Source organism: Cyrtonyx montezumae, unplaced genomic scaffold, assembly GCF_038088225.1.
Source record: "Cyrtonyx montezumae isolate F1298 unplaced genomic scaffold, pur_monq_1.0 scaffold_15, whole genome shotgun sequence".
NCBI lineage: Eukaryota > Metazoa > Chordata > Aves > Galliformes > Odontophoridae > Cyrtonyx > Cyrtonyx montezumae.
Window position 1 is genome coordinate 1,288,924 of NW_027071881.1, and position 11,475 is coordinate 1,300,398.

General features: G+C 62.3%; 1 protein-coding gene across 1 annotated transcript; it reads left to right on the plus strand.

The window, feature by feature from the left end:
* Positions 1–1,394: 1,394 nt before the first annotated feature.
* Positions 1,395–10,581, plus strand: SEPTIN4 (septin 4). The gene is made up of 12 exons (XM_065732173.1): positions 1,395–1,414; positions 5,168–5,461; positions 5,627–5,720; positions 5,796–5,882; positions 6,578–6,701; positions 6,922–7,056; positions 7,148–7,265; positions 7,531–7,632; positions 7,942–8,038; positions 8,153–8,315; positions 9,695–9,794; positions 10,042–10,581. The coding sequence occupies exons 1-12, from the start codon at positions 1,412–1,414 to the stop codon at positions 10,099–10,101; spliced, it is 1,377 nt and encodes a 458-aa protein (XP_065588245.1). The 5' UTR covers positions 1,395–1,411; the 3' UTR covers positions 10,102–10,581.
* The last annotated feature ends 894 nt before the right edge of the window (positions 10,582–11,475 follow it).

Consider the following 11,475-nt stretch of genomic DNA (forward strand, 5'->3'; position numbering starts at 1 on the left):
GGGCTCTTTTCATTTTGTTTGGGTTTGGAGGAAGAACGGCTTTGGCAGCGCATGGCCTTGTCCCAGAATAACTCGGCCTCTCATGGTAATTACAGAGCGCTGCCCCTCCTGGGCTCACTGCTTCCCTTCCAGCTGCTGCCGGCTGGGCTGGGCAGGACGGGGTGCTGGGGGTGCTGGGGGTGCTGGGGCCCTGGGGACTGCCACCCACCTTCTGTGTCATCCGTGGACAAGAAAAACCCAGTCAGTGTGGCATCTCCAGGGATGGGGACATGGCCGCTGTGCCCGGCACTGCCCTGCTCACGTGGGAATAAGGCACACAGACCCCACAGGCTCCGCTCCCACTGCGGTGTGGCCACACTGGGAACACCCAACGTACTTCCCCACCCACACATGGGTAAAGCATGACCCCCTTTGGCTCCAGCTGCCACGACATCGCCTGGCCTTGCCCTGCTGTGTCCCCTCCCTGCTCTGCAGCTGATCCCTTCAGCTTTTAATGCTCTATTTAAAGCCTAGGCTGCAGCTCTGCAGCCACATCCCTCTGACTCCGCCAAGCACCGTTCTCCTCCAGCAAAGCCAAATTCCCACTGCTGGAGGCTGAGCACATCACCCACCGGCGCAGTTGAGCACGGGCAGCTCATCACAGCAGTGCCCAGCTCCACTCTCCCCACAGGGGAACCGCTCCTTGAAGGGCAGCGGGCAGCAGAGCTCAGCATTACTGCAAGTAATCCCCGGTTAAACCTCATCCCAGAGGGAAGTGCTGACCGCAGGGATTAGGATTGAGGCGTCTATCCTCACCTACCTGCCCCGCCCCGCTGTGCCGCCCCGTATGGATGGGGTCGGGCGTTGCTCACGCTCCCAATACCCGCTGCCCAGTACCCTGCAATTGATGCGACGTGCGTGTGCCTCGTTGCTCCCTGGTGCTGGGGATGCTCTTTCTCACCAGTACCAGTGGTGCCAGTACTGGTGTCATCGCCCCTCAGCGGGTGCTCATACTAGTTCCCACGTGCCTGGCACCAGTACTGCTGCCCACACTCAGTGCTCAGTGATTGTGCCCCAGTGCCAGCGATGGAGCCCCGTTCCGGGTGCTGCTACCCCACACCAGTGCCCTGTGCCGGCACTTGGTATGCAGCACCGGTGCCCTGAGCACGGATGATGCACGGTTCCCGGTTCCTGGTGCTGGTACCCAACGCCCTTCATCAGCACGCAGCGCAAACAGCGGTGTCGGCGCCGGTACAGATGGCATCACCGACGCCCGTGTTGACACCGGTGCCCGGTACCGGTGCCAGCAGTGATGCCGCCGTCGGTGCCGCCCCGGCCCGCCCCCGCCCCGCCCCGCCTGCTGCCGTTCCGCTAATCCCGGCGGCCGTGCCGCTCTCAGCCGCCGCTCCCGGTCGGCGCCCGCCCCGCAGCCATGGTAAGGAGAGCGGCGGGGGGAGGGCACTGCATTCGGGACACGGGACTCGGGATCGTCGCATCCCGGTACCGCCGCATCCCGGTGCCCTCCGTGAAGGTGACGGTGCCGCGGGGGCGGAGCGGGCCGGGCCGGGCCCTCCGGTGCCGCAGCGGGGCGGGGAGAGGGGGGGAGGGGGAAGGGATAGCCCGAAAGGACCTGCCCGCTACGGGAGGAGCACGGGAGATGTGAGGCGGGGGGGTGGGTGAGCGCTGCACGGTGCCCCTCGCCGTGCCATCGGGGCGGGACTCCCCTAACAGTTCCAGCTGCACCCCGTTATCTGCGGAACCCCCTGGTCGGGGAGGGCAGCGGCTGCCCCGACGCCGTCGCCCCTCGGTCACGCGTGGAGCGGCGGTCCCGAGCAGTTCCCCCAGATCCCTCCGCCGGAGCCCCGCGTCCCGCGCTAGTGGCACCGCTCCTCCGGCCCGCTGTCGGCGGAGGGTTCCCCGTAGGGAAACCGTGGCCGGGATGGGAGTGCGGTCCCCGTGTCCCCGAGACGGGTGGGTTCAGCGCTGCGAGCACCGTGGGAACGGAGCGGCACATTCCTGCGGCACGGGACGCGGGGAGAGTGGAGGGAAGGGCGGCCGGAGGAGCGCGGCGGTCCCGCGGAGACCCCTCCCCAAACGGTGCCGGACGGAGCCAAGGGGACGCCCCGTCCCCGCTGCTGAGCTCCTGGCCACGTCGGAGCCCCTTCGTGCTCTGGGTGCGCGCAGTACTTTTGCCCACCTCCCTCCCGCTCCGGGCTGCGGTGTATCAGCGGTCCGTGCCGGAACGCTGCGCTGCCCCCGGCGTGCCCCCCCCAGGCTGCGGCACCGCCGTGTGGCCTTACTGTCCCGGCCTGGTCACTCCTGCGGTGCCGGAGAGGTGCCCCGAGGGAAGGGCTGCACCGAGGGACGCGTGGAAAAGCGCTTCTCGTGTGGTCTTCTGCCCGATGCCGTCGCCCTGCCCGGAGCTGGGCACCATCCCACTGCCCGACCCTGCGCCCTGCTCCTCACCTGCGTTTCCCACGTCCAACGCGAGTCCCAGTGCTGGAAATACTCTCAGCCCCATTGCTTCCTCTCCGGGCTGCCCAAGCCCGACAAATGCAGCCCGAGGGTGGGTTTCTCAACAGAGCCACCACCGATGGGGTGGGAGGTGAGATCTGGAAGTGAGAAATTCTGATTTTAGGGTAGTGGAGGCAGCTGGGAGCTCCCAGCACAGCTTAGCGACGTGTGGCTGGCTTGGCTGCCTTGGGAAGGGACACGGGGACAGCTGAGCACCCTGGGCTGCTCCCCGGATAACTGCGCTTCGCGGATGGGGTGGGTGTGGGGAAGCCGTGGGGATGGGTGATGGGGAATTTGCAGGGAGCACAGTGGATGTGGATGCTGGGTGCGAGGACCAGGTGAGATGCAGAGGTGCAGTGTGGGTCTGGGGGTGCCCACATCCTGGGTACGAAGCTTCCCCACGGCAGCCCGGGGAGGCTGAGGGGAGCAGCCAGGCGTGGGGATGCTCATGGTGGCTCTTCCAGTGCAGGTTTTGCTGCCCCGGTGCCCCTGCAGCCTCCCCCCTCGCAGCCCTTGAGCTGTCACCTGAGGAAAGGTGTGATGCGGAGTGGCAGGCGGGGACGGGGCTGCAAGTGCCGCCTCGCTGGAGTTGCCAGCGTGAGCAGTGTGGCGTGTAATCCTCTTACGGGGCACGGAGCAGGGCCGTAAATCCCCACTCACAGGTGGGATAGTCAGGGCCTCGTGGTGGCGATGCTGGGGCTCAGTGTGAGATTCTGTGTGGCAGCTTTGAGTTACGGGGTGCTGGAGGGGAGGGAACATCACTCCCTACCGGGCCCCTCTGCACCTACAGCCCCGTGGTTCAGCTCTCCCCCTCCCCCCTCTCCCCCCCCCCCCCCCCCCCCGCGCTTTGGGGCTTTTTAGCACTTTCCCAGCTAAGCCAGGCAAGCGAAGCGTGCCCAGCCCCACGCCCAATGCATCTTGACATGCATCAAGGCAAATCAGCATCGAGCTGATGGGAGCAGACCCCAGCCCTGACAGCTCGGGCTGCTGCCCTGTGGGGGCCCCGTGAGCACTTGGGTTAACCCCTGAGGACTGAGGTGGGCAGCAGAGAGGTATTTCTCCGTGGATGGAGGTGCTGCTTTTGGTATGGATGTCCCGCTCATCCTGAGGGGTGCAGGGGAGTCAGGCAGCCCCATTTTCCTCACACCCGCCCTCTGCCTTGTCTGTGGATGCCTTATGGCCCTTATTATCCCCAGACCTGTTCTCTTGCCCCATAGATGCTCCTCATATCCTGGGGCTTCCCTGTGGGCCTTGTGCTATTCCTGCTCCCCCTCCCACCCCCCCCAGGGCCGTGCCTGGGTGCTGAGGGTGCTGGGTGCCCGTGCAGGGTGGAGTTATGCTAATGATCCTCCTGTCCCTCCCTGAGCCTGGGCGCAGCCCGTGCCACTCACAGCATCTCCCTGCCACGGGTGACAGCGGCTGGGCCATGGCCACCTGCCCCGAGCTGCAGCCTCTGCAGGAGGTATGGGGGGGGAGAGGGGGCAGACGTGGGTGGGGAGCACAATGGGAGCCCTCACCTGGCTGGAGGGAGCTGGGGAAGGTGTCCCAAGGCAGCCCTGCGTGGGGACATGCTTGCTGCAGGGTCGCTGAGGATGCGGTGCAGATCCTCATAGCATTACAGAGCTCTGTGCTGGGGAGGGTACCCCCAAGGGCCACTGGAACAGTGGGTTTGGGAATGGCTGGGGATAGGGAGCGCTGTCAGCTGTCCCCATGGGGCCCCTAGATGAGCAGCATGCCCTGCATGCACCCATCAGGGTGAGAATGGTGTAATCGCAGGGACGGAGTGCTGTCGACATGCTGGGGATGGAGGGGCTACAGGGGACCTTCAGCCCCTCAGTGGTGACACCACTGTCCCCATCCCAGTAGCTGTGAGGGTGCTTGGCAGTGCAGGGCAGCTGAGTGCATGCATTACGGCCCAGCAGCAGCATGACCTCGTTTCCAGCCCACTAACTCAATGTGCCTCGCCTTGCCTCCGGCAGGGACATAGCACATGGGAGGGGGGACATGTGTCCCATGGTGGGCTGTCACCTTGAGACCCTAAGCTGCTATCCTGCAGACTGGGAGCTTTCCAGGGCCCTCCATGCCCCCCATTTGGGGCCTCCTTATAGGACCAGGGATCCTATGGTGATGAGCATGAAGGACCGTGTGCAGATTCCTCTCCCCCCTCTGAGGTCCCGCTCAGCTCCAGGGCCATCACCTCTCATTTTTCTTGTCGCTCTCTTCCTCCCTCCCCCATGCACCTTTCCCTCACAGCCACACGTGGGGGTTCTGCCAGAAGACCCCAAGGAGCATGGGGGTGCCCAGGGCCACCCCAGGACCAGGGGGGACAGCCCCCACCCGTGTCCCCAGGAGTGCCAGGAGCCGGCCGACCTCCCCATGCAGCAAGCTGTAAGCGCCCACACCACCCTGCTGCATGGCGCTGCACTGTCCCCACTTCGTCCTCGTGCCTGTCCCGGGGCTGGCACTCTGTCCCTTTCTTTTGTCCCCAAGGTGTCCCCCCCCCCCCCCGCCTTGGGGTGCATGAGGCTGACAGTGGAGGTTTGGGTTCTGTTGTTGTGTTGATTTGGGGTCCCCGTGGCACAGAGCCATCACAGCGTGGTGCCACCGTGGTGCCATCGTGGCATGGCACTGCCACCACAGCCATCCCCTCTCTCCTCATCCGTTCTCCCCTCAGATCAAGCGCTTCCTGAAGGAGGACTCAGAAGAGGCAGAGCTGACCCAGTTCCTCAGGGACTGCCCTCCTGCTGACAGCCCCCGCAAGGTGGAGCCCCCCGAGGGCAGGCGGGACCCTGGCCACCCCCTCTGTGGGAGGGCCCCCGGTGAGGAGCCCACCGATGAGCATGACGTGCGGTCCTTCTCTCGCACCCGGCCCTTGGATCCTCAGCAGCTCATCATGGCCCCCCCGTCGCCCAGCCCCTCGCGACCGCGCAGCCCCTGGGGGCAGCTGGACCCCTACGACTCATCCGAGGTGCGGTGAGCCCCTGGAGCACAAGGGTGGTAGAGGTGATGGAGGAATCACCGTGGAGCATGCACCCAACCCGTGGGGTCCTGTGAAGCCGTGACCCCATGGGACAGCCTTGGGATTGCACAGCCTTGTGAGGAGCACGCTGACCCATGTCCCCTCTGCCTGCAGGATGACAAGGAGTACGTGGGCTTTGCCACGCTTCCCAACCAGGTCCATCGCAAGTCGGTGAAGAAGGGCTTTGACTTCACACTGATGGTGGCAGGTAGGAGTGGCAGCGTGGTGGCCAGAGTGGGGACAGTGATCCGAGTGTCCCCTCACCACTTTTTTATCACTGCAGGGGAATCTGGGCTGGGAAAATCCACCCTCGTCAACAGCCTCTTCCTGACAGACATGTACAGGGACCGCAAGCTCCTCAACGCCGAAGGTAGGGCAGCAGGGAGGGGACGTGGATGGGTCAGGGGAACCATCTCCAGCCATTTCCCTCGGAGCTGGCAGCTCCCCTCCACCCCAGCTGGGTTCCTCCGGTCTCCTACACCCATGTTTGTCACTTCTGGGCTTTCCCCAGAGGAAGAAGCAGGCGCAGGGCTCTGCCAAGGCAGCAGGTTCCCCCGGCACGGGTTTGTCCCAGAGCGGTGGCAGAACAAAGCCCGGCTTGTTGGGGCTCACAGAGCACTGGGGACAGTCAGGTCCAGGGCGCAGTGCCACGTGGCTTTGTGAGTTGAAATACGGTCCCAATCCCCGGGATCCAGTAGAGTTATTGGATTTGTGTTGGTTGCTAGGAGCGATTTGCAGCCTCAGTGAATGCACGCATGGCTACACACAATGGTAGCATCCTCAGGGACATGGGATGTGAGGACACAGCATGAGGGCTCCCACTGGCGTTGTGTTTCAAAGCCAGGGACACAAAGCACCCACAGTGTGTCTGTTTGGTGCCCATGGTCACCAGGACCTGGGGACACCAGGAGCCTGGTGGTGTCTCATGTCCCTGAGGACTGGGTCTGACTCAGGGCTGTGACACCGCTCACCACAGGGATTGTGCTGTGTGCGGTGACATTGGGGCTGTGAGCACATCCCTTGTACATGGTGGTTGTGCCATCTCCATGTCTCCCATCCCTGCAGAGCGCATCACGCAGACGGTGGAGATCACCAAGCACGTGGTGGATATCGAGGAGAAGGGTGTCAAGCTGCGTCTGACCATCGTGGACACGCCGGGCTTCGGTGATGCCGTCAACAACACCGAGTGGTGCGACCCAGGGCACATCCCCAGCATGGGGAGGGGGATGGGATGTCCCCGAGGATGGGGATGTGGGCAGCAGTGCCCAGTTGCTCAGTGATACTATGGCTTATGCTGTCTTTGGGTCACGATGCTGACCCTAGAAGGTGCTGAGCCTGGAGATGGTGAGGTTGGGGCTGGGGAAGGGCTATGGGGTGGTCACCTCCCTCCCAGCCTGCTGTCCCCACAGCTGGAAGCCCGTGGCTGACTACATCGACCAGCAGTTTGAGCAGTACTTCCGTGATGAGAGTGGCCTCAACCGCAAGAACATCCAGGACAACCGCGTGCACTGCTGCATCTATTTCATCTCGCCCTTTGGCCACGGGTAGGGTTACCCCCATTTCCTGCTCGCCTGGGGCTGGCAGCAGCAATGGGAGGGACAGGGAAGGGCTTGGGGCTGACATAGATTCCTGCAGCCTCCGGCCTCTGGATGTGGAGTTCATGCGGGCGCTGCACCAGCGCGTGAACATCGTGCCTGTACTGGCCAAGGCCGACACCTTGACACCTGCTGAGGTGGAGCGCATGAAGAATAAGGTGAGATCCTGCCCAGGGTTGTCCCCTCACCTCCTGCTCCTCTTGTCTGGTGGCATTTTAGATCCCATGCCCGGGTTCTGTGCAGAGCATCCTCCGTGATCTCAGCAGTGACAGTCCCCAAGGACATGTCTCTCTGCGGGCTGTGGGATGTCTGTGTCACCCAACTTGGGGACAAATGTGCTGGGTGCATGGAGGATATGGGGTGTGTGGCCCCGTCCCCTGTTGAGGAATAGAGCCCTGCCATACACTGGCTGTGTGCTTCCAGATCCGGGAGGAGATCGACTACTATGGGATCCGCATCTACCAGTTCCCCGAGTGCGACTCGGATGAGGATGAGGAGTTCAAGCTGCAGGACCAGGCGCTGAAGGTGGGTTGGGCTCCTCCAGCACCATGGACAGAGGGCAGAGTCCCACGAACTGGGGGCACCTTGTTCTGGAGTGGACCTGGGGCCAGGCAAGCTATGTCACATACCTCGTTGATGCTGGACACCCCATGGAGATCCTGCTGCTGCCACCTGCAACTTGGTGGGCTGGGGAAGGGAAAACTCATTCTGTGATGCTGCCACCCCATAGACAGAGCTCCAGGATAATAGTACTGGATATGGCCAGGAAATGCAGGTGGAGGGTTGTGGGCCACAGCCCACAGCCCTGCTAACCCTAGGACCTTCCTCTTGCAGGAGAGCATCCCCTTTGCTGTCATAGGCAGCAACACGGTGGTGGAGGCCAAGGGACGGCGCGTCCGTGGGCGGCTCTACCCCTGGGGCATCGTGGAAGGTAACGCCGCCAGGACGTGTCCCTGTGGGGTGGGGGCATCTCGTGCTCCTTCTCCGTGATCTGGTCCCTGTGCGGGTGCATTTGGGGTCCCCTGACCCCCGGTTCCCCCATCAGTGGAGAATCCATCTCACTGTGACTTCGTGAAGCTGCGCACTATGCTGGTGAGGACCCACATGCAGGACCTGAAGGACGTGACGCGTGAGACCCACTACGAGAACTATCGCACGCAGTGCATCCAGAGCATGACCCGCATGGTGGTGAAGGAGAGGAACCGCAAGTACGGGCCCAGGAGCGTAGCTGGGCTGTGGGAGGGCTGGGGCAGCCCCTCCTCTCCTTGGGTTGTCCATGGGTTGCCCTGTCCCAGTGGGTGACCTTGCCGTGGTGTTTATGGGCTTTGGGGACAGAGCAGTGCAAACAGCATGTGCCAGGGCTTTGCCATCAGTGCCAGGCAGATTGATGGCACTTGCATCCCCTTTAGCATCTCCAAAACTTCAAGGGGATGCCCCAAAATGTGGGGACCATGGGCTGGCGTGGTGTGGGGGCTCTCCTGAGCTGTGGGGCTGTCAATGGTGATGGCCATGGGTGCCCTAAGCTTGTCTCTCCATGTGCGCTGGCTGGGAGAAGGAGGCAGCCCTCGGCGCTGTGGCTGTGCTGCTGCAACTGCTCCGCAGACTGAGCCGGGGACGCGCCCGTCCCTGCTGCCACCACCGCTGCGTCCCCCGGCCCCTCTATAAAGTGCTTGCTGGTACCCAACGCTGTCTCAGTCCTTCTGTGCCTGGCAAGGGCTGTGCAGGATAGCACTGGGGAGGCTCCTGGGACAACCCTGCAGCCACCCACCCGATGTCCAGATCAGCATCTGTTTGCCCGTGGCGCAGCACCAATGGAAGGATGCTGTGCCCATGCACCAAGGGCACCTGACTCATTTGAGCAAAGCGAGGTGGTGGGGACCCCGTGTGCCACTGTCACTGAGCACCCACCTCCAGCAGCCAAAGGGGCCTAGGAGGATGGGTGCGCTGGGCACCACACCGCTGTGTGCCCCCGTGGCACTCAAAGCAAAGCACCTTGTCCTGGGGTGATGCCAGCTCATGGTGCAGCCCTGGGCTCCTCCCTGGGGCAGGTGCCCTGGGCTGGTGACATTGCTTGGCCCATGCCTGCTGCCATTCCCATGGCTCCAAAGCCATCCCTGTGACAATGGGAGCTGGTTTCCCAAAGCAGCTCAGGACGCAGCCAGTAGCCAGCCCTTTCCTCTGTAGCCTGCACCTACCCCAGTGCCTCGGGGCAGCTGTCCCCTGCGTCAGCTTCACTGCACCCGTCACTGCTCCACTTGTGCTCAGCACGCGGTGACACGCATGAGCACTGTGAGTGACGGCGATGTCCCTGACACGTGTCACCCACCAGGAACCCTCCCCATGCCCTTGTCACAGCAGAAGCACTCAGCTCGCTCCAGTCCTGCCCTACGGGGTGGCTCTGTGGGTACACACTGTGCTTCGATGCCAGTCCTCAGTGATGCCCTGGGAAAGCTGCAATGCCAGCAGCTATGGGACACCAGGGTGACAGTGCTGTCTCCAGGTCTTGCGTGTCACTGGAGAGCTGGGAGAGGAGAGCTCGAGTCTGGGGGGGGTGGGAGCATCCTCACCACCTCTCTCTGCCCCACAGCAAACTGACACGGGAGAGCGGGACGGATTTCCCCATTCCTGTCATCCCCCCAGTGCTGGACTCGGAGACAGAGAAGCTCATTCGGGAGAAGGATGAAGAGGTGAGCACCAGGCCTCCATTCCTCCCCCCACTGTCCCCATGTGCTGCCCCCAGTCCCGGCAGGGGATGCCCTTTCTGTAGTGCCCCACACAGGGTGGGGAAGCGTGTGAAGAAATTCTTAGCTTTTGTCCCAGAACACAAGTCCTGGCGGTGCAGACTTGGCAGGCTCGATCAGGGCAGGTGATGTAGCCACGGGCAGCACATGGCAGTGCCACCCTCACTGTTGTCACTGCTTTGTTCTCTTCCAGCTGCGGCGGATGCAGGAAATGCTGCAGAAGATCCAGAAGCAAAAGGAGGACTCCCACTAATGGCCTCCTCCTCCTCCTCCAGCCGTGCCCCATGTGGGTCAGAAATGTTTACATCACGCTCCATCCCAGACAAGCTCTGAGTCTCCGTACCAACAACACCTCTCACCTTAAGCTGCTGCGGTATCGCCTTATGGACTTGGGGACATGAGGGGATGGGGTGCACCTCCCAGATTCCCTCAGGCACTGTTCCAGCCCCTCCTGCGCCCCCTGGGCTGGGTGCAGCGTTGTCCCAGTGGCTTTGACTCCCACTGTGTCCCCCCCACCCTCTCCCAGGCATCTTCAAGAGGCTGCAACTGCCCTGCTGCCCATGCTTTTGTCACCTGGGGCTGCCTGCTCATGCAGTGAAGGAGGGGGAAAAAAGCCCCACAGATAGTGGTCTGTATCACTCAGAATAGGGATGGAAGGGAACTCAGACAACAGAAGCTCAGTGGCTCTTGGGGGCCGCTGGGTCCTGTGCCTGCAGAGGAGGTTCTGAAGCTCAGTGGTGTTCAGCCCTGTGACCTTGTCATGTTCTCTGTCCCCACAGACAATCATCTTGTGGGGGCATCCCATGTCAGTGTGCAAGGAGGCTTGGGGAATCAGCATCTCCCCCAAACAGTGTCCCTTCAACCCCAAATCACAACGAGCAGAGATCTGCCCCCACATCGTAGGCCCTACGAAGCAATAATCACTGTCCCCACCCTCAGCAAAAGCTTTGTTCCCTGATGGCATTTTGGACCCCAGTGCTGCCTGTTTGTCCATAGTGTCACCGTGTCCCTTGGAGATGTCATCTCTGTTGCTTCCTGGCAGAGCACCCCAGCTCCCTGCTTCCCTCAGGCAATGGGGAAAGAAGAAAGGGGACAGTGAGGCAGAGCTGGGGCATGGGAACACATCCCCTCCCTGCCTGGGCCACCCTATCCGGTGTCCCAAGGGTGGGTTTGAGCTTCAGTCCCACAGTCCCCATGTCACAGTTCGGGTGGCTCAGGCTGGGTGGCACTAGGGACAATACCAGCAGTGTCCCTGTGTCGGCTGCAGTCCGAGGGGTCCCTGTGTCACCTCACCCGTGAGCAGGGACCTGCAGGCTGGATGAGTGCTTTCCTTTTTTATCTATCTCGCTATTTTCTTACAGAAGAACTTACCTTTGCATGATGGTCATAGATGCATCTATTCAAATATACAAAGAGTATAGGTTTATAAATTTGTCTAGAGCTAGTGGAAATATTTTTAACCCCTCCACAAATGTTCTCAATAAATACAGCTGACCTGGCTTCTCTGCACCCACGTGTCAGTACCGCAGGCAGGTGCAGGAGGAAGGTGATGAATGGCCCTCAGATCCCACCCCTCCTCCCTCCTCCACCTCTCCCTTTGCCTCATAGGAGCTTGGGGAACCTCTTT